This window comes from Coloeus monedula, assembly GCF_965178545.1.
Source record: "Coloeus monedula genome assembly, chromosome: 13".
Classification (NCBI taxonomy): Eukaryota; Metazoa; Chordata; class Aves; order Passeriformes; family Corvidae; genus Coloeus; species Coloeus monedula.
In genome coordinates this window covers 13642298-13663582 of record NC_138793.1, presented here as the reverse complement: position 1 = coordinate 13663582, position 21285 = coordinate 13642298, and the positions used below count along the sequence as shown (strand labels likewise).

Genomic DNA, 21285 nt, shown 5'->3' with positions numbered 1-21285 from the left:
CTGCTCTGTGCAACAAACCAGCTGCAATGCAGACTCACACCTCTGGCCTGCACCACTTTTATAGCATGAGCTGCCTGGAGGGACAGCAGCCACAATGTGGGTCAGGAGAGTTCTGAATGGAGGTTAACCTCCCCAAAAGTTTCTTTGCAGCATCAGAGCACAACGCCACGTGGCTGGGGGAACACTGTTCCCAATGGCTGGCAAAAATGCAAATAGAGTGTGCCAGGACTGGTTTTTACTGCAGGACGTGCTGGCCAGCCCGGATAGCTAAGCAGTGGCTACTTCAAGAGTAGCTGAGGAATGAGTACACAGCTATTTCAGTTCTTGGCCCTCCAATATCCCAAATTAGGCTTACAGCAAATCTCATTTTGCCCTGTTAACCTATGAAAGCCATTTGGGGTTAGGCATTCCCACCAAGCCACGTCGCAACTCAAGTCCTTTTAGGAGATAGAGCTGCTGTTCCTTTGCGTGTGGTCACTGGAAAGAGTGCAAGTTAAACAACTGAAGCCTGCATGCCTGCTTGTTTAGGCAACACAGCTACTCCCCATGTTCCCCTGCTGAAGAAATGCCACACTAGTTGGTACACAGCCCCAAGGGCATGGCCAGGGCAAAGGTCTGGAGAAGCTGGCCCAGCCAGGGCTGAAGCAGGCAAAACAAACTCATGTGCAAGAGGCAAAGACCCTCAACTGCCAGCCGTGTTCTCCAGAACCACCTCAACACTGACATGGGGAATTTTCACTCCATATTCTGATGGAAGCTTTAAGGTCTCTGAGACATAATCTCTGAAATACTCCGTTCTATCTTCTTGCCAAAATGGGAAGGTTCCCACTTATTTGTGAGGAGGATTTTCTTCCCACACATCATCCCTACAGTGGGCTCAACTCAGCTGCATGCAGAGCCTCAGTTCTCCTGCTGTGTTGTTGTCCTGCCTTGCAACCCAGATCTCTTGAGGCACGTTCTCCCTTCTTTGCTGGACACAAGTCATTTTTCCATGACAACTACTTCATTTGCCCCATTATTACACAGAGCATTTGCAAAAGCACTTCAGTTCCAAACCCAACTATTTCTATCAAAGACAGTATGATGACTTAGAGTGTTTTGTTCTTTCTAGCAACCCCAAAAGAATGACTAATCACTGACTCAGGCATATCTCATTACGTTATTGCCCACAGATGCTAAACTAGCAAGTCACCTGTGACTACCTCCCCTACTGCTGCAAAGACTTCCATATTTTCTCCAGAACCACTTCCTACACTTTTTATCTTTAAAGAACACATCTATCTGACTAGCTGTTCATAAGACATTTGATTTTAGTATTATGTGCCTCCTAAACAAGCCTGTAGCCCTGAGGCAATATACTTCAGTCCAAGATGCTGCTATACAATGAGTTTTAAAAGGCTTTTGGAGATTTCTTTGTTTTGCAGTGGTTGGTTGGGCTTGTTTTTTGTTTATATAAAGGGCTTTCATTTAACTAGTGCTAATTTTAGTAGTCTCAGAACAAGACTGGGCATGTGCAGATCTCTGTAATTATCCATAAAAATTGCATACAAGAAATTACCCAATGGTCCAACTAAAAGTGCTGGAAATCAAATTATTTGCTCCAGCAGAAGACCCAATAGCCCTTCACTAAGGAGACTCAAAGCCTGGCTCACAAAAAACAAACTTTCCAACAGTCTGCCCTACCACTGTGCTGGCCCGGACACTGATTGAAGGGTACAGAGAGCTAGCTGGTTCTCCAGAGGAAAAGATGGCATAGGACAGGCATAAACCTGAACTCAAGCCCAGCCACCACAGGCAGTACAGCCACAGCTCTGCATTACCCACTGCTTTGTCTTCCTGGAACACAACTTAGGCTTAGCTGGAGCTAGTTAGACTGGGGGAGAAAGGGACATCTGTTCCACCACACACAGCTGAGAGGTATTTTGAATGGCTCCACTCACCCAGGGGAGTGTCCACCAGGATTGCATTGTAGAGCTCCGCAGGTGTCTGAGCAATGTTCACAGCTTCCATCTGCTCGAAACTTCCCAGAGGATGGCACTTGGGCACCAGTTCAGAGATGGAACGCTGGTGCAGAGTCCCAGTGATCAGCAGAATGACATTGTCAATCATGTAGCTGTACCTGGAGGAATGAGAGAGGAAGACTGAAACAATACATATAATACGAAACCCAGCAACAGGCACACATCATCTCCTCATGAACATCTCCAGAAAGATGCAAGCTTCCCACAGAGAAGTACTAAGGTACCTCAGCATCTGCTTATCATGCCGACCTAGGAAAAGGCAGTCAGGCATAATCCCAGGCTTTGATTTATGCCACAGCTGAACCATCTGGGTACCACCTACCACTGAAGAGTGCTAGATTGGAACTGACTTCCGGAGGTCTCTGGCCCCCTACCCTGCTCTGAGCATGGTCAGCTCTAGCTGCTCAGGCAAAAAGACTTCTGAATGTTCATATGAACTTTGAATTATTTGCAAGGATGTGTATCTCACAACTTCACTGGGGCTCTGCTTCAGCATCTGACCACACTTGCAATGAAAAGGCTTTTCCTAACATTCCCCCGTGGTCATTTGTCTACTGTCTCTCATTCTAACCCCACACACCTCCAAGAGGAGCCTGGCTCCAGCTCCAGTGCCAGCAACACTGCTCCATCTTGCCAAGTGAAAGGAGGAAGGGTCACATTTCTGTAGCCTCACTCTGTTCCAAAAACAACAGGATGGGCAGCTTTGGCACAACCTTCACTCACACCCTCACGAAACTACACACAAGGTTTTTCACATCTCTACACCAAAAGTTACAAACTTCTTTGCATTAACCCAAGTTATGACATCCCAAACCAAGTTCTCCACTTATGTTGTTCAGGATTAGCAGATCCAGCCTTTGGCACTGCAGCAACGGGACATTCAATCTGGAATCACAGCACCTGGCCTAAGTTCCACCAACACAAGCCCTTTGTGGCCCTTCTCTCCAGTATGTCCATGTTTCTCCTGCAGTGAGGAGCTCAGAACTGGGCACAGCACGCAGGTGAGGCCTCCTCTAGTGCTGAGCAGAGGAGAAAGAACACCTCCCAGTACTCCCAGTCCAGCCAAAGAACAGAGACACAGATGGCCTGAAGACTGGGGACACATGAAAGGCTGGTAGCCTTCTCCAAGTAGAAGGTCCAAACAAGCGATCAAGGCATCACATAAATACTAAGTGTCCCCAGCAAGAACAGCAGTGATGCTCTAGGCATCTTAACCACCAGCTAAGCCACAAGCCAACCAAGCTGAGAACCTGAAAAACATCAAATGAGATGAGGGGGTTTTTTAGTCAGAAGTTGCCTTTGCACAAATCCCTCAGTAGCACAGGGAAGACGCACAGATGCTGAAAAGAAGGGTATGTGGCATTTTACACTCCCTTGATCTCACTGCTAGAACTCTAACTCTAAAAAGTCAGATGATGGAAAAGACCTGAAGAAGCTCCTTGGCAGGAGCTGCTCCAAAACAACCGAGATCAGGCCTGAATTAGAATGGCAGAAGAAGGTGTGCACATCTGGAGTTGAAGCTCTGCTGAGAGTCAGGCTTCCCACAGGTACTTGAGTACTTTTCCTGAAGAAAGGAATTTAAGGCCAGCATCCTGGGACTGTGGTGAAGACAGGCATGGCAAAGCTCTGGTGATGTTTGCCAGACACACATTGGGATGCTGTTGGCCTTTGTATTTCCAAGGTAACAAGGAGCACAGTGCAGACCTGCTTCCCTTTAACCACATCAAAGGCAGGTAAGCAGAGCCAGTTAAAGGCAGATTTTACTAGTTTTTATTAGATGGGCTTATTGCCTCTCAAATATGCTCAAAGGGCACGTCCATGAACAAATCAAATCCACACCTTAGTTCCTCAAACAGGCGCCGCTTTTTCCTCTCCACACTGCAAGGCTGAGTAGAGCACCTCCTGGCCCTATGATTTTTGCAGAGCACCCTTTTGTGTTTGCAGCCTACCTTTCCTGGTTCAATCTAGAACCAGGGCAATCAGCACAAGCTTCACGTACTAGGAAACCTCCTTTTGCCCTTTAATCCACAAGGTCATTATCTTCCCTCCTGTTTGTGCAGCTCTCACCATGGAGATGATTGCAATCTCCAGGACAGCAAGAAGGGCCTGTTTATGAGAACTGAGGTAAGTCCCTTGCAGTAAGCAGCTGGTTCCTGGTAAATAAAAGCATCTGCACCCTAACACAGATGCTTCTCCATGAGGTGCGCCAGAACAAGGATACAGAAGATCATTTCCCAGCTCCACCATCTGCCCTCAACATGAAAGTTTCCTTTGTGCAACACAGTAGTCTTAAGGAAAGACCATAGGCAGCACTTCTCTCAACAAAGCAAAGCACAATATACGATGAGACCAATTTTGTTACTTTAACTCAGCCTACAGTGAGGGAATAGGTAAGGAAATATGGTCATGTACGCCAGCACACCTCCTTCCTATCCCCAGTTTACTACAGATACCACTCTCCACAAGATACTTGCAAGAAGCCCGGCCAAAGTCGACTGTACAAAAAAGGAACTGAGGAAAAATGTTTGGAGCCCTTCTGCTCTCAGGTCTTCAGAGCAGCTTACTGGAGTCCCACCAAGATCATTCATGCCTTCCCGGTCCAACTCAGCACAAAAACCACAGCCAGGTTTTGGGAGAGCTGCCAAAATCTGACTCTCTTCATACATAGAAGCTCCTGCTTTCAGACTGATGGTGCCAGGAAAGACAACCCAGCTGGCTTCCAGTGCCAGAGAGCAAAGCACGGCCCTCCTTGTTTAATTTATACCCCTTAATTTGATTTTTCCTCATCCTTCAGGGAGGTCTGGGAAATGCATGGTCTATAACCCAAATGCCAATGCCTCTAAAGAGGCATCAACTGTTTTAAAGATTACTTCACCCACTTAAATCTTGCTGTCAAAGGATTCATCCCTGCAGGAAGAGTTAATATGCGTGAGATAAAGGGGGGAATTCTCCTTCAAATTTCCATCGTGACAGCATTTCAAACCTTCACAATAACAAGGGAGATACAGCAGGACAAAGGTCTTCTTGTGCCTGTCAAGGCCAGCCAGACATCAGCACCACTACCTAATCCTTGATGGTAGTTCCATTTACTTCAAGCAAGCCCAGACCACCCTCATTCACATTCAGTCCCTACTTCATCCCAATAAAACCAGTCACAGCTTAGTCACTCATAACTACAAGGCAACTCTTCTAGTGCCAGGGCAGCTGGAAAAGCCTCTTCTCATCTGTGGAGCTTTCTGCTCACCCAGGGATATGGGCACAAAACCGGCCAGAGTGTGACATGCACAGTTACACCAGGCATAACTCCTCCTGGAGGTGTGGTATATTCCAGAAATTCACGTTCACAGAAATACAATTTTAGTCAATACTGAGAAGCGTCAGTAACATCTCACAGGAAAGTATAACTTTTTATTAAAGAACATAAAAGAGTCAGCAAACATAGGAATATCCTCAGCATCATCCACAGCAGGAAACAGATGATGATTTACAGCTTCCTGAAGTCTGAGACAACTGGAGCCACTATCTTTGCTCCTCCAGCAACTCCCACTGCAGAACAATATGCATTGGGTGACACTCAGATAACAAGAACAAAATCAGACTAGGATATGCCTAGAGAAGCCAAAAGAGGGGGGTTGGTGGGCCAAACCTTCCTTCCAGCAGCAGCAGGCCAGAGTTCACTCTCACTGCTGGTTTTGGGAGGTATGGTCTCAGGCAGACAGATCAGAGACCCCTCAAAGAGAAGAGGGGAGAGCCAGCCCCCAGAAGCTAAATCCTGACATAGTCACCCATGGCTAGCTATGGAGCAGAATCAAGCAAGGGTAGAGCACACATGCAAAAGCCATGCACAGGTACCTTGACAATGTATGTTTCCTCCTTCTGGCATTACTTAAGTACAGACACTGATAAATGAGAAATGCAAGAAAGACTGCAGTGGCCCACTGAATATTTGGAAAGGCTGTTTTAGCAGGGGAGCACATAGAATGCATGAACACTCAACACATGGGGCGTTTACAACTTGGCTGCAAGGCACTCAAGCACAGCACTGCAAGGCAGTGACCCCAAAACAGTTACACCTTCTCCCTCCCCCACTTACTAATCTAATCTAATCATAAAGAGTCATTGTCCTACAAAAGATAGGTTGGTTTTTTATTGCTTTCTGTTCCAGGACACTAAAAAAACCGTCAACAATACTGCAAGTGGTCACAAAGCATGAATAATGATGGAACATTGCATGACCTGAGATTCTCAGGGATCCTCCAAAAGCAGAGCCAAAACTGTAGCTTAGCAGCTGCTCTGCAAGGGATCATGAGGACAGCCCTCCATGTCACAGCCAACAGACAGCAGTGGGCCAATGCAGAGGTGCATAGCAGGAGTTTTGTTGGGATGGGTTGAGGTATTGCCTTGCTCAGGCAACTTTAATGCTTTCCAAAACCAGCATTAGACGTTAACTCAGACTACTGTGAGCAAGGCCAAAGTCCTTATGTGACTGCACTGGGCAGTTACTCAGATTACTATAGAAGCATGTATTTATTTTGGGATGAAAAAGGGAAATTTCCAGTGGGATCAGAGCAGTGCTTCGAACTCGGCATGAATTCTAGAGACAGCTTTAAAAGATAATGAAGTTGTTTTGACTACAGTCACTTTAGCATCTAGTGCTTCCCTCTTGCAGCTCATTCAGTTCACATACTCAGGGGGTGTTGGGAGAAGTAACTCAGGAAAAAAGTTTCAGGCTGGTTGTACCACTACTTCCTTGGGTTTGTGCATAAATACAGAGATCCATCTGTATCCCACTGGATACTGTGCTGGTACACAGAGCCACTTGTCACACCTCTCTCAAGCTCCAAATGTTAAGCAGCCACGGGGGAAAGCAACACACAGACTTCAAAGCCCAAAAGAGCAGTGGCTGACACTAAGAATAGTGCCAACAGCTGAGATGTTTGTATCTGCGGGGTCAGCTTGAGATCATTAGTAAATAACTGCACAGCTGTCCTGATCTGGAAAGAAGAATGTTGCACATCAGGAAGATCTCAGTGTCTCACTGAGACTTGTTTGAATAACAGACAATGGATGTGAACAGAGTCAAATCCTTTAATCAGTTTTTCAGCTTGTATTAGAACATGTCAGATCAGCAGCAGTTCTACCTCTCATCTGCAGCTGAGGTCAGACAGCCCAGGGAACAACAAGAGCAGATGCAGTGTGCAATGCTCTCTGCTCAGTGTCCTTGCTGGTCTCTTCCTCTTTGCACATTGTCCTTCCTAGAGTCACACCAATACAAACCATACCTAAGTGCTACATTCGTGAACCTGCCAAAGAAAAAGCTCAGAATTTCATGGTTGCCACCACAAACCAAGGGCATTGAGCCAGTAAGTGGGTGCTCTGCTAAACTTAGATCAACAAGACCATTTGAGAGCAAAGAGTTATAACTTCACAGTACTACAGAGGCTGTGGCAGCCTTTCAAAACCAAGTATCCAGGAATGTTCTCAGCATTAATCTATATTTAGCTGTATCTCCACATGATTTTTACTATCCTCTAGTCTATGTCTCTTGGGATACTGACCTCAGTTTTCCACTGGTATCATCTGTTAACTTACAAGCAGCGATACAGTGTTAGCTGCATTAAACTAACGAGAAAAAAGCTACACGAAGTACTTTTAATTTTAAGGCTTTATGAATTTGATTCAGTGTTCCTGATCTGTAAAAAACCCTTGAAACACCAGAGAATGTTTTGAACACCTTGCAGCCTGGTGCAAGAATCTCTGGTTGCCTAAACTCAAGCCTCAAAGCTTGAGAAACATGAGGTTGATACGCAGAGCTGAGCCCTGGCACTCTGCACCATGTTGAGCAGACTTGAGCACTAATTACATTTTAAATATTGACCAAAACCATGTAATCATGCTGCTTTCACAGGAACCAGCTGCAGAAGTCAAACTTGCACAAAGTTCTTCTAATCTTACATGTAAAGCACAAACCCCCAAACATTTCACAGATATAAAATAAGAGGAAAGGGTGCACTGTTCACATTATCCCCCAAACTGTCTCTAGTAGCTAAGAAACCTGACTGAGTTTAGAGGCCCAAAAGCCTTTATCTACTTCTCAGTGAATGTATGGTCTGGACCCAGCCAATGTGCAGAACATCTCTGTGCATACAGACCTGATGCCAGCAGAAGACAAGAAAATTCATCATCTCATTTGACATGCAGTAAACCATATGAGGCAGATGCAAGATTTAGTTCAGTCTCTAAGTATTGTGGTACCTAGGCAAAGCTCTACACAAGTATTCGCTAGGCTTCAAACTAGCTTACAGAATGGACCTGGGAGAGGTGACTCGGATCCAAGATGCCCCCAGGAAGCCTTCAGAACCCTTGGCCTCCAGGCCTTCTCTGGGCTGAACATGACAGTCTAGAGCATTGGGTGAGGCAAATCAATGGAAAGGTAAAAGGAAAACAAAGGCTGCTGAGGTCAAGCACTGAAGACCTTGGGAATGGTTTCAATCAAGGAGTGAAGCATGTTACACGTGCACAGAAATGCTTAGTGAGCGCACACTCAGCTGAAGGCATTGCATACAGGTGTTCTTCTGCAAAAGCTGCAGTCACATATAAATTGATTTGAGGAGCATCAATAACCTCTAATACACACACTCCCTTCCCTTCTTGTTTTATGCCTCTAACAGACATTCTGTTCAGCCTGTCAAGGAAAAGACTGCAAGAAGGAGCACAGGGGAAGTACAAGGACTGGTCCTGCAAACTGCAGAATCACCAGAGGAATTCAGCTTTAAACAAAGCCCAAGAAGACAGAAGTCCACACACTGCCTGTGGATGACACCACATAAGCTTGGACAGGGATCTTATCCAGGGGCAATGAATTCTCACTTAATCACCCACAGCTTGCATGCTAGGGCCCCTTCTCAGAGCTGCAGTGTTTCACCAAAGACTTCTTTATCTTAGTGACACATGGGCTGACATCTGGAGCTCATCACTCAGTTTTTGCTGCATCTTTACTGCCACCAGTAACATTTTGTTATGACATTACTGTCACTACCAGAGCTCACTGTTTGCCAGGCACAGTGTTAACACCTTCCAAGTGAAGAACAGTGCTGCTCCATAGGAGAAAAGTTCTGTTGTTCCCATTCAAATCCACTGGCCAAACGAAATCATTTTCAGGCACCAGAGGTCTGGGGGAAAAAAGCATCCTCTTAATGTAATATACAGTGAAATACACCTTTCAAAGATTTCCTTTCTAATGAGAGCACCCACAGCCACACCATGACTCCCACAGTCACCACCATGCAACCCAGTCCATTGTCACAGACACTGGTTCTGGGAAACCAGTGAGATCAGCATCCTTTGGGAATGCAGGTGAGCAGATGCAGCTCTGATGCCACCATCCAGAGGACACAAGTCTCTGATCATTTCCAGACCATTAGCTACATGCCCTCTTATTTTGAATATTGTGTAATCCCTCCAAGAACTTGGCTTATCAGTTCAACTTTGCACTCCCTGCAAACAGGGAAGCTGTTTGTCAGAAACCTGCGCTGCTTTGCCAAAACAATCTCTGTCAGAAAAGGCTCTTAAACCTTTTATTGCAGGATCCCCAGCCACTACAGTAATTTTTGCTTCCTAACCCCACTGCCACCAAGGACCCTGACTGAAATTGTAGAGTGTAATTTTAACCACAGCAGCATTAGGAAAGATCCTTCAGATTGTTGCACTTGCCCCACTGAACTACACTAATGTAAAGCATTTGGAGGTTTTTTTTTCCTTCTGCAGGAAAGGATTTCAAAAGGATGTAGTCATATTTTGTAACCTCCACAGTTGTGCCAGGATGCACACTCCAGTACACTCAGAATGAAGACAGGCAACTTCCTACTCCAGAGAGGAGGATTACTGCTCTTGAGCTCAAGTAGCAATTGAAACAATTTGGCTGCAGAAAAACCACTGCTGCAAAATTAAAATTGAACTCAAAGTTGTGCAGCGGAAACTAGATCTATCCAGTGCAGGGGAGAGGCAGAGCAGGACCGGGTCAGAGAGAAGGTAACAGAGGGAAGTGTGAGCTAAGAAAAGGCACGTGCAAGGGGAAAAGGTACATGCAGCCTCATCAAAAACACATCTTGTGACCACAAAAACATACTGAAAGCCAAGTTCCCCACTGCAACCTCAGGGCAAAAAAAGAACCTGGTTCCCAGCCCTTGCTGGTAAGATAAAGATAAAAGATGACCTAGTCTGTCCTCTGATGACAGGCTTGATCACAGATTTGGAAGACGTATTTAGACCCAGCTTGCCCCCAACCCTCACTCCCACAGCACACTCAGTGTCCACAGTTACCTGCAGCTCCCCCCTGAAGACAAGGCCAAACCCTTCTCTGCCCATCAGTTTGCTGTGAGGGTTCAAGGGGCCCAACAGCTGCCAGAGCCCTGACACTGGTCTGCTGCAAAGCCAGACTTTTTGGAGCAGGGAAGAGACTGTGCTGAAACAAGGGGGAGGGAAAAAAAAAACCAAAACAAACCCCAAACAAAAAACCACCACACAACAAAAAACAAACAAACCAACCAAAAAACCCACTAAACCCTTCTCCCTACCATTGGAAAAATACTAAAGCTGAAAATCTGATAAGCCTACAGCAGGTTAGAGTCAGGATTCTTTATCCTAATGTTGTTCCTATCTAAACCATATACAGGAACACTGGAAGGAAGGAGAGACGGGCCATGGCACCGTGTCAGGTGAACACAAAGAACAAAGCCTGTACAGAAAGGCAGGGCAGCACATCACTGAGAAGAACCTAAAACCCACTTCCATCCCACAAGTCAATATGTGCTTGTTGAATTCAGGAAGTGGCTTTTGCTGTTTCAAGAACACTTAATACCTGTTTGTTGCTGCCCTACAGAGCACCACTGCATTCCCTCAGGCAAACAGTCCATTGTTTGTGTTGGAGCAGAGATGTTAACAGACAATTTGTGCCTATCGCTCAGAACCTAGTATGGTTGGCTGAAAGACATGGGGAAGCACCAGCAGACTTCCAGCAAGGAGCTGTGTGGTAAGATGCAGAGCAAGCAGGTGTGTTATGGAGACTGCAGCAGGCTCAGCAAACCGAGCTTTCTGCTTGCAGTGGCAGAGGCTGCCAGCTACAGCCACCACTTGAAAAAACAAATTGAGGAAGTTGGCTGATATCCCTTATTTTGGTGCTAAGAACGCAACACTTGCCACAGAAGAGTTCCTGGAGAGAATCAGAGCCAGGAAAGAGTCAGTGTGGTGCCAGGAGAGGAGCACAACAGGACAGAAAAAAAAAATCAGTGTCAGCAAGTGACTCGGGAAACAAAGACCTTACTTTGGGGCTACTGCCTAGCCACGTTCTGGGGTCAGTTTTGTTCACGTGCTTTTAAACACTGTCCTTTCTCCTATACTCAGGACAGAGGTTAACTCCTGCCCACCTCCCCAGGTGACCATCCTCACCCACACTCGCGGTGCACCTGGGGACAGGCAGCACGGGGCTGGAGTGCCACCTTCCGGCAAGCAACCGGCAGCGCGGCCTCCCCTCCCTGGAGCCGGGCACGGAACGCGCTCTCCTGGAGCCGGGCACGGAACACACACCCTCTGCTCCAGAGCCCTTGCACTGCCCTCCTGTTGTTGCTTCTCCTTTCCCTGGCCTCACTTATTGCAGGGGCTGCTTCAAAGAGGCAACTGAAATTACATGGTATAATTCCATATGGGACAAACGGCATGGCTCCTGGAAGGTTGGCGCTGAAGCCAGAGGAGACAAGGACTACAGCTGCTCCCACAATCAGACATTTCCCCAGATCTCAGCAATGTGTCCTGGGTCAGATCTCAGCACCCTCAAAAAACAAGCAAAACAATCACCTGATGATCCACTCAAAACCACCCCAAAGGTCCAGCAGGACACTCGGGAAGGAGAAAGCCTGACAGTTTTTTAAATGCTTGATCCACCTCCTGGCATCAGCCACGCACACTCTGACCACTAGCAGTGAGCGTTAACAGGCTCCAATGTGCCCGTCTTATGTGAGGTTATCCAGGAGTCCTAAGGAGGCCAAAAAGGTAAGTACATACGAAGACATCCAGCAGCAGTGAGTTTCAAAGCTGGACATGCTACAAAACATTTCCTTCCATTTTGAGCCAGACACACCTCCTACAATCCCACTCTGTTAAAAATCTCTGTTTACAACTCAAAAGAGGTCTTGGTGAACTCAAGCTTTCCTCCTGCAGAAGCCAGCCCTGCTCAAACTTTCCACATCTTTCTACTATTTTTTATTTCACTTCAGCCTGTATACTATTAGCACACAGATACATCCAGTTGAGTACAATTTCTTCTTCTGACCACCTGGTGCCTCAATTGCCCCGAGCTGTCTACCAGGAGCAGTCTTTACCATTTCCTGCTCAGGTTTCATTAACTATCCTAAAAGAATGGAGTAGGAAATAGTCATGCTCAAAAGGCAAATATAAATCACCCCTTATCTGCGTGCGCACCCAGGGTGAAAAATCAAGTGGCACAGGCTTGTCCCAGTGTCCCCCAGGCAGGTAGGATGACACAATACCTCTGGGTGCACAAGCACAAAATCCTCAGCACTGCCAACATCCTTTGGCTGAACATTTTTATGGTGCTGCCTCCATACATGCCTGAGCTAGATGAAAGCCAGTGGCACAAGTGCATGTTGCCAGCTCCAAAAAGGGCTGTTCTCCACTCCCAACTATTTGGGACACACATGGGAAGTTTAACACTGTCAGCAAATCTCTGAAAATTTCTGTCCCCTGCCCCAAACCAAGACCTACTACAACTCAAGGGACAGTTTCAGGGAACACAGCCTGAAAGGCAGTCCAAGAAGTCACATCTAGTCTACCTTCTTTTCTACTAGGCCCATCACCAAATACTAGGTTTATCAAGAGAAGATAACGAAGACCCACTGGGCAAAAGCAGCACCCTCTCCAAACTCCTTGTGGTTCACTGTATCTTCTCTTTTAATCTGTCTGTGGTGTCATTACAAGCTATTAGAGATTCTAATACCCTGATAGTGACTCCCACCTTGGACCAGTCAAAGCTGGTAACACCTTCTCTACTTCAACAATACTCCACTGTGTGATGAGTGCAGACCCAGAGGAGACCCCTCCATCAGTGGTGTGGCAGAACCACGACAAAACTCAGCTGAACTCTTGGACTCCTTGCACAACACTCTACAGAGACTGCAGACATTCCATATGGGAAAACAGCTTTTTCCTGCTTCACCTTTTGCCTTCCTCTAGGCAGCACTGCAAACAGTGGCATTAGAGCAAATCTTGTAGGTAAAAAGGAAAAGAAGAGATAAGAGTGAAGACGACTTGAGGAAGGAACATTCTGTGCTGAACAGAACCAACATATTCAAGAAGAGATTATGCAGTAGCAAGAGACACAGGTATCTGCACAGAATAATTTTTTGCTGTAGAGAACTCATAAAAATCAGAATGACAGAAGCAGAACAAGATCAAAGTTAAATCAAGTTGAGGGCAGAACACCAGTTTTAAAAAGTGATTCCAACAGCTGGTTAGAACCAGCCTTTCTGATTACAGAAGATGTTTTAAGGTCTTCTTCAAAACTCGAGCTGGATGTAGACACTGGATAAAGGTCAACAGGACTGAAGTAACAGGGAACTGGATTTCCACAGCCATCCATAGCCTTCCTACCAAGTCAGGCAGCGTGTAACCAAGGCAGGCATGGTCTGAGACCTTTCAGTTCATGTTTTCCACACACTGGTTTTCAAAGTGAGACTGCTAGGCAACAGCAAAGTTTTAAAGTCTGCAAGATACTGGTGTGCTGCCCAAACTATTGCCTTTAAACAGATATGACAGATGCATTAGTGATTACTGTGAAATTCCATTGAGACACTTTCATAAATCCGTAACACTGCAAAGGAAAAGCAACAGTGGAGGACCACCCACCTAACACTGCCAACCTCAAACAGCACTGACGTCTTTACAGAAAACTCAAGATGGGCAAAGAGGTGTTTTAAGAGTTAACTTAAGTTTGAGAGAATAGAAGTGATTGCTCCATACAACTAAGATGATGAGCTAGAAGTTGCTTCATCCATTGCAAACACTGCTGCAAAATGGGAGCTTGGTAATGCCTTGCTCCATATTTGGGTCAAAACATGAAAACTCCAGAAATTTTACTGACAAGCTTATAAGTAAAAACTGTTTCTTAGAAAACAGGAAAGGCTTAGGAGACAGCTTTAGCACAGTGACCCAGAAAATAATAGATATAAGCCACTGGGTTAGGAAGTGAGATAATGGCAGCATCCAGACACAGAAAGGAGTGAACACAAAGGCCCATGGCAGAGAGATGGGTGTTTACTCAATATTGCAAATGCAGGAGTTGCCACAGATAGATGAAAACTTAAAATTTTTCCATCAGCCACAAAGATCTTTCTACATCAGCCTGCATCATTCAAAAACTTGTAACTGGTAAGGACGGTAACACACACACAACTGCCAAAAATGCAAGATTAAACATCACTTGCCAGAGTGCTTGCGATGAGCCCAGGCTCACTGTACCAGAGGTGTTACATTAACTACCTCACTTGAGAATAGAGTATGATCTCCTTCTCAGAAATTCAAGTTAAAGTCACGTTCTACTGAACCAGAAACTCACTTTTGTCCATGAGACATCTCCTTGGTGGTTAGAGGAGACCGTTGGCTGTGCAGTTTGCAAGCCAAACTAGAGCTTACAGGAATATAGATTAAGGAAAGGAAAAAAATCAATTTTACTTCCCCGTTTCAGATGCAAGCTAGGACAACTGGTATCCCTCTGCCACTAACAATTCCATTTTATTACCAAACAAAACAAGAGCAGCACACTGGTAAGCAGAGGGCTGTGCAAAACCTCTGGGAGAAGACACCTCAAGACTGCTGGGCTATTTCAAGCTTTTCACATCAGCTGAACCTGCTGTGGAAGACCCATGTGTTTCCATGAACTGACAGGGACGTGCTGAGGCTGCTGCAGCCCTGTGTCTCCCTGCTGTGCCTTCCCCTAGTGCTGGCATTTGCTGGATCCCACTAAGCTGTCCAAGAAAAACAAACCAGTCAAAGGTTAACCCTGAAAGGGAAAAGCTGTTCAATTTTTGGCCAGCTCAACTCCCTGAACCAGTTTGTGGTGGGGCCAGAGGAAGACCTACAGGCCCTGGAATGGGACAGGAGAATCACATCAGCCCTGATGACGGCTGATCAACCTCAGTGGCTCAGAACTAGCAGGCAACTGCTGTAATGCACATGCATGGCATGCCTATGTTTCACGGCAGGATTACAGTTTTAAAAACTCAGGAACATTTAGCTCAAGGGACCAAGATAAATGGCACCTCTAAGAGACTGAATCAATACTGGGATGGAAGGCAGCCAAGCAGCTGTACCAATGGAGAACACGCTCCCTGGGAGGAGAAGCTTTTAACAACACAGTGATAAAATGCTGCTGGTTTGAGACCTCCAGATACAACCAAAGCCGTTTCATTCAAGAAACATAAAACACAGCAGGCACAGGGCTGAGAGTAGAAAGCTGGTCTGAGAGCTCTTACATCTGGAAGAACACCAGCACTTCAAATGCTGTTCACGACCAGCTGGTACTCACGTGATAAAGTCCAGAAAACTTGCCAGGGGCTCATACGCGTGGTTCCTCATGTGACGGAACTCCACCACCATCTTCTCCTTCAGCTTATCATCAATGACGGACACAGTGAGCGGGGAGGCTTCATTGGCCAGGAAGTTCCCATAGTCTGTGCTCTGGAGGTGCAGTTTCAAGTCTGAAAATGAAAGAATAATTCCACTCTTAGAGGGTTTTGGGCTGGGTTTGGGGTTTTTTTTCAGGATAGCCAAGAAAGCTGTTGCTCAGCACTTCTCTAGGCACTCTGTTCTCTGAAAGATAACCTAGACAAAAACCATTTGTTAAGTCATTCACTTACATTTGTGCACAGTTTTATGATGGACAACCCAAATGCAGGAAAAGATCAGTGATAAATACCTACTTTTATTCTCTTAATCTTGTCTAGCCTCTGTTTTCAGGTAGCCACTTCAAGGCATCAGTTCCATATCAGCCTTGCCTCATTTTAAAGACAAATCTGTGTAACTGAGCACACACTGGTGCCAGCTGTTCACTGTGCTAGGTCGAGGTGGAAGCTTCTTGATTTTCTAGGAGGTATTTGCTAGAAATCTTGGGGGAGAAAAAAAAAAATAAAATCACTTAAGCACTCTGTCTAGCCAAAAGGGCTCTCTGGTTGCAGACTTCTCTGAAGAAATCACAACCAAGAACCTAACTGCACACACACAGCAAGTCTCTCCAGATACTAGTGATGTGGAAGCATCTGTAAAGTTTTCAAAGCCATAAAGACAGAAGCGGCAACTTAGAAATTATAAAACATCTTGGTCTTACATTACCAAAGCAGCCCAGCTATTTTTGCTGGTAAATAGAATTCAGGCATTAATAGGTACAGAGGGGCTAGTGAAGATGAAGGCCATTTAAATCCAGGGTAGGTAATCCCTGCCCAGGATGTAAGAACATGCTCAAAAGTCTTCCCCTTCTCCAGTTTCAAGCAGAGGAACCCTTTGTTTCCTCTGTTAGCCCTGCTGCAGGTCAGGTGCCCAACCAAGCTGCAGTCCTGGCCAACAAGCAACCACAACACGCTGAGTTCTGTCAAGATAAAAGCCCTGTTTGAGCCAAAAGCATTTAGGCGTCTCTATGGAAAAACTGAATCCAGAACCAAGGAACGTCATATAATTCTACTCCTCAAAGCTCTACTAGTTGTATTGGTACACAATGTTCATCTCCCTTCAGCTTCACCTCAGAGGGCCAGTTAGGCAAGCACATCCTCCCAGGGACTCAAGACCTTTATGGGGTAAGGAGAGGAGCTGGAAGCATTGAGTCAAACCAGATGTGAGCACACCATCCAGAGAAAACAAAAAAAGACACTTCTCTCTGATTTTTCTGAAGCAGCAGCACTGAGGCTGCCTTTCCCTTCCACTGAGCCACACAAGTCCTCAGCATGATGGCACAAGCATCCATGGCATGAAGGTCAGAGCAAGGACTCAGCCTGGTTTGAGGAGTTTGATCTTTTGATATTACATCCAGCCAGGGCAGGAGCTGGAGAGCTCCTCCTCAGGCTCCAACCTGAGCTTGTGCAGGGTGATACTGTTCTCTGCCCAAGGCATGCAGGGGTCAAACAGCTTCCAAGCCAACTGACTCTCCTGGGTGTTTCCAAGCAAGTCTAGCAAAGATGGTTTTGACCCAGCACTCTTTAGTTACAAAGATGTTTCCACTGCTCAGTGTTGCAGGAAATGGAGTTTAAAAAGAAGGAAAATAAAGGCCAGAGACTTAAATACCACTCAGTTTGTCATGTTTCTCAGTGGTTTACATGAGAGTTTTGGGGGCACTTGTAGAAAGGAGGGGATTCTGCCCCTCTAGTCTGTTCTGGTGAGACCCCACCTGCAGCACTGCATCCACCTCTGGGGTCCTCAGCACAGGAAGGACATTGAACTGTTGGGAAAAGGTCCAGAAGATGCTACAAAGATAATTAGAGGGATAGAGCATCTCTCCTATGAGGAAAGGCTGAGAGGATTGGAATTGTTCAGCCTAGAGAAGAAAAGGCTCTAGGGAGAGCTTATTGCAGCCTTTCAGTACCTGAAGGGGCTATAGGAGAGCTGGAGAGGTACTTTTAACAAGGGCATAGAATGACAGGACAAGGGGTAATGGCTTCAAACCGAAAGCAACTAAGTTTAGATTGGATATTAGGAAGACATTCTCCCCTGTGAGGGTGGTGAGGCACTGGCACAGGTTGCCCAGAAAAGTTCCGGATGCCCCACCTCCACAATTTTTCAAGGCCAGATTGGACAGGGTTTGGAGCAAACTTGGTCTGGTGGAAGGTGTCCCTGCCCATGGAAGGGGGTTTGGAACAAGACGGTCTGTAAGGTCCCTTTCAACCCAAACCATTCAATGATTCTATGAGTCCTGGATGCAGCAAAGAGAGCCCCCCATCCAACTACACACATCAAGGCTGGAGCAAAGCAGAGATCTAATCTACATCTCTGTTCCCCAGGATAATCTGCAGCTGAACACCTGTGGTTTATTCTACCAAATCATGGTCAACTTATACTCACACTTGCAAGGGAGAAAACATTGCCTGGGTAACTCAATCAAGCCTGCAACACGAACCTTGCCACAGAGTCAAACACCAGATCATGCCAGAACTTGGAATGTCCCTCGCCTCCATGCAGCCTGCACAGGATTATTATTGATAGTAATCACTTCCTAAAGTCTTCAAAAAGCCCAGCTCATGGGCACCATCCTGTGTGCAGAGGGTTCTGACCCATCTGTTCTGCAATTGCTTGATTGCTGAAAGATAAGACACTTACAGAGGGGAAACCTACCTGAGCTACGTCTTAATGAGTTTTTGTCCCACTTTTTAAAGCCCTCTAATTATGAGCTTTGGAGTCTGAGCGGAAATTAAGTTCCTGACAGATCAGGACTTGACTAGTTTGCCTTTAGCAGAAACTAGAGAAAACATGGAGCAAAACTGATCAAATAGTATGCTCAATGAATACGAAAGAAAAGGTCCTGGTAAGAGTATTACACCCATAAACTCAGATTGCAAGGGAGGGCACAGGGAACTACAGTAGTTGCATTCATATACCTCCCACTTGCAGTTTCCTGTAGTTGTGTAGAGCTCTAATGGAAGCTAAGCCTGCCCAAAAAGGCATGTGATGTTGTTTTGCAGCTATACAGGACCTTGGAGAGGAAGCAGCTATTGCATATCCTACCAGATCCGCCTTCAGTACGGAAGCTGCCAAAGCTTGTTTCCTCAAGTCCAACACCACCGGTTTGTTTTGGTGTCATCACAACCCGAAACTCTGCTTTTGAGGTTGCAAGCAGCTGCTTGGCTATCACTTGATGCTACAGATTCAGTGACACAAAAAGAAGAGTCTGCTGTACTTCCAGGACATCAGAGCTGCACTGCACCTAGACCAGAGGAACATAGGCTGCACATTGTGCCTTGCAGGCTCTCCTTCAACAACTCTGAGCAAGCTCCCATGAGCTGCTTGGCCGGAACATTTTGCCCTGCTCTATGAAAGGGTTGTCCCCCTAACTCCACAGCGTAAGAGCCAGCACATTATGTTGCAACTGGAATAAGGGCCATGTTTATATAACACTTGGAATTCATTTTAACAAGGAAGGCCAGCCACAAACTGCAGAACTAAACTTTTCTGAATCTCTTAGCATCCAAGCAGACAAAATGGAACATATTTTCCAAAATTTGGACCGGATTTATGAACCCTGACTCAGTGCATCCCACAGTGTATCAGTGCTTTACACTAGCCTGTCCTTCTCCAGCTGCTGGGCCAGTCACCAAGCCTCAGCCAAGAGGGTTTGGGAGCTTTTAATAGGACTATTCACATGTCAAGCTCCTCAGATGAGAGCAAACTAATCCCATGGTTTCAGAAATCTGCTGCCAGAAGAGCTGTCCCAGTAGCACGGTGACTAATAAATGGACCCACTGCTGAGCAAGCTCCAAGCTCTCCAAAAGCTCAGGTTCCTCACACAAGCCTAGACTGAGCAGGAGTTGGCCTCTGGCAGCAAGAGCAGCACCTTGGCAGGGGCAGCTGCCAAAGATCCCACATGCTGCACGTCAGTAAGACACTGCCTGCAAGGTTTTTGCCGTGCCTCTTCCCCAGCTGCTGCTGAAAAGGAGGGAGACATGCACCTACAGCCCAGCCCCTCCCGATGAGCTCCTTCAGGTACTGACCAACGACAGCACATGGCCTCAACCCAGCAATTGATTTTAAGAGATACATTGGCCTGTTTCAGCATTTTTCCAAGTGGTTCACACACTTTATGTAACAGACTGAGCCAGCATTTGGCAAGGGAGCACTTGAATGACCACAAAACTTTTGTTCTCTCTTCTCCCCCGCAAAACCTAGGAAATTATGGCCAGGTCACAGCTCCCAGAAAGCTGCCTCGTGCAAGAACACAATCATCTGTCAGAATGACACCCTTTTTCAGCTGGGTAGGGTAGTGCTTGGGATTACCATGACATGTACTTGCAGCCACCTCCTATCGATTCTCAGATCAGGCTCTCTGGTTTTCGTGCAGCTGCCTGTACACAAGCCACAAACACAACCAGAGCTTAATTCAACAGCTGCTGTGCCAACACCTTAACATTTCAGATGACATCTTCACAAGAGACTTCATATTCACACTAATGCAACTATCCTCTCCTGCAAGTTTGCTTTGACATAACAAGGAGCCAAGCCATTAGTCTGTCAGACATCTGTCAGTCAAAGCCTTTCCTGTAAGCCCCGCTCAGACAGAATGATCCATGGCCCCATCAGCTCAGACTTCCAACCCTTCCTTCTTTCCTGCTGTAACTGCATTGCAGAGGTCTGAATCAAGTTAAGGGCTCAAGCACTTCCAGGCAAGGACTGATCTGTTTTCTCACGCACAGGCACAGAACCAGCTTCCGCAACGTCTGAGCTAAACTGATGTTTTCACAAAAATTATCTGCTGTAAACCTGACATCTTCCTCCAAAGCACCTGGGGCCATCACCGCCTATATAAAAAATTAAAATATCATTTGCCATCTCCCTGGCTGGAGGCAGTAACGCAGCTGAGGGATTACACAGCAGTCTGCAGATGAGTTACATCGCCCACGTATCCCTTCAGGAGACTGCAGTCATTACCATTTGCCTTGTTGCTGTTTGTTTGGTCTGTTTATAGCCACCTCAGACACTCCTGAAGGTGATTCTCTGAAATCTCACTGAAGAAGAACTCAGAGACCCTTTGTTCCCTGCAGAACTTAAGACCTTTCCTGTGGTTGCACGCCACCAGCAGTGACGTGCTACCTCTTCTCTGTTGTCAGGCAGCAAATTCATCTGGGCCACAGTTAGACACAGAGATACATCATCTTTGGCTCCTTCCTTCATCACTATCTCACCTCTAACTTTTCACCAGTTTGACATGCCCTCAGCACCAAAGAGCAGCCTGTGTTCCTAGCCCATCCCTTCCTGGGGCTGAACTCACTCCACTCAGAGCTTCAAACCCGGCACAGCCAGGTCATGTTCCACTGGGAGCCCTTCAACCAGGCAGCCCTTTCCTAATCTGTCCAAAAGACAAGATAACCCTTCCTCATCTGCCTGCATCCCCAATAAGCTCTCTTCCCCCTCCAAAAGCAGACTGCTCTAAGTGACTACAACCTTAGAAGTGCAGCACCTGGTGCAGGGGTTAAGGGAGAGGCAACAAATCACTCAGAAA

At 46.3% G+C, this 21285-nt stretch overlaps 1 protein-coding gene across 1 annotated transcript in view; it reads right to left on the bottom strand.

Annotated features, from left to right (window-relative positions):
• The window catches only part of ATP6V0D1 (ATPase H+ transporting V0 subunit d1), a 34540-nt gene that overhangs the window by 8473 nt on the left and 4782 nt on the right, over nucleotides 1–21285 (bottom strand). The window contains exons 2-3 of the mRNA XM_082289849.1: nucleotides 15619–15790; nucleotides 1941–2119 (exon numbers count right to left, since the gene is read on the bottom strand). Of these exons, the coding sequence (XP_082145975.1) occupies nucleotides 1941–2119; nucleotides 15619–15790 (351 nt within the window). The remainder of the gene's footprint in view (nucleotides 1–1940; nucleotides 2120–15618; nucleotides 15791–21285) is intronic.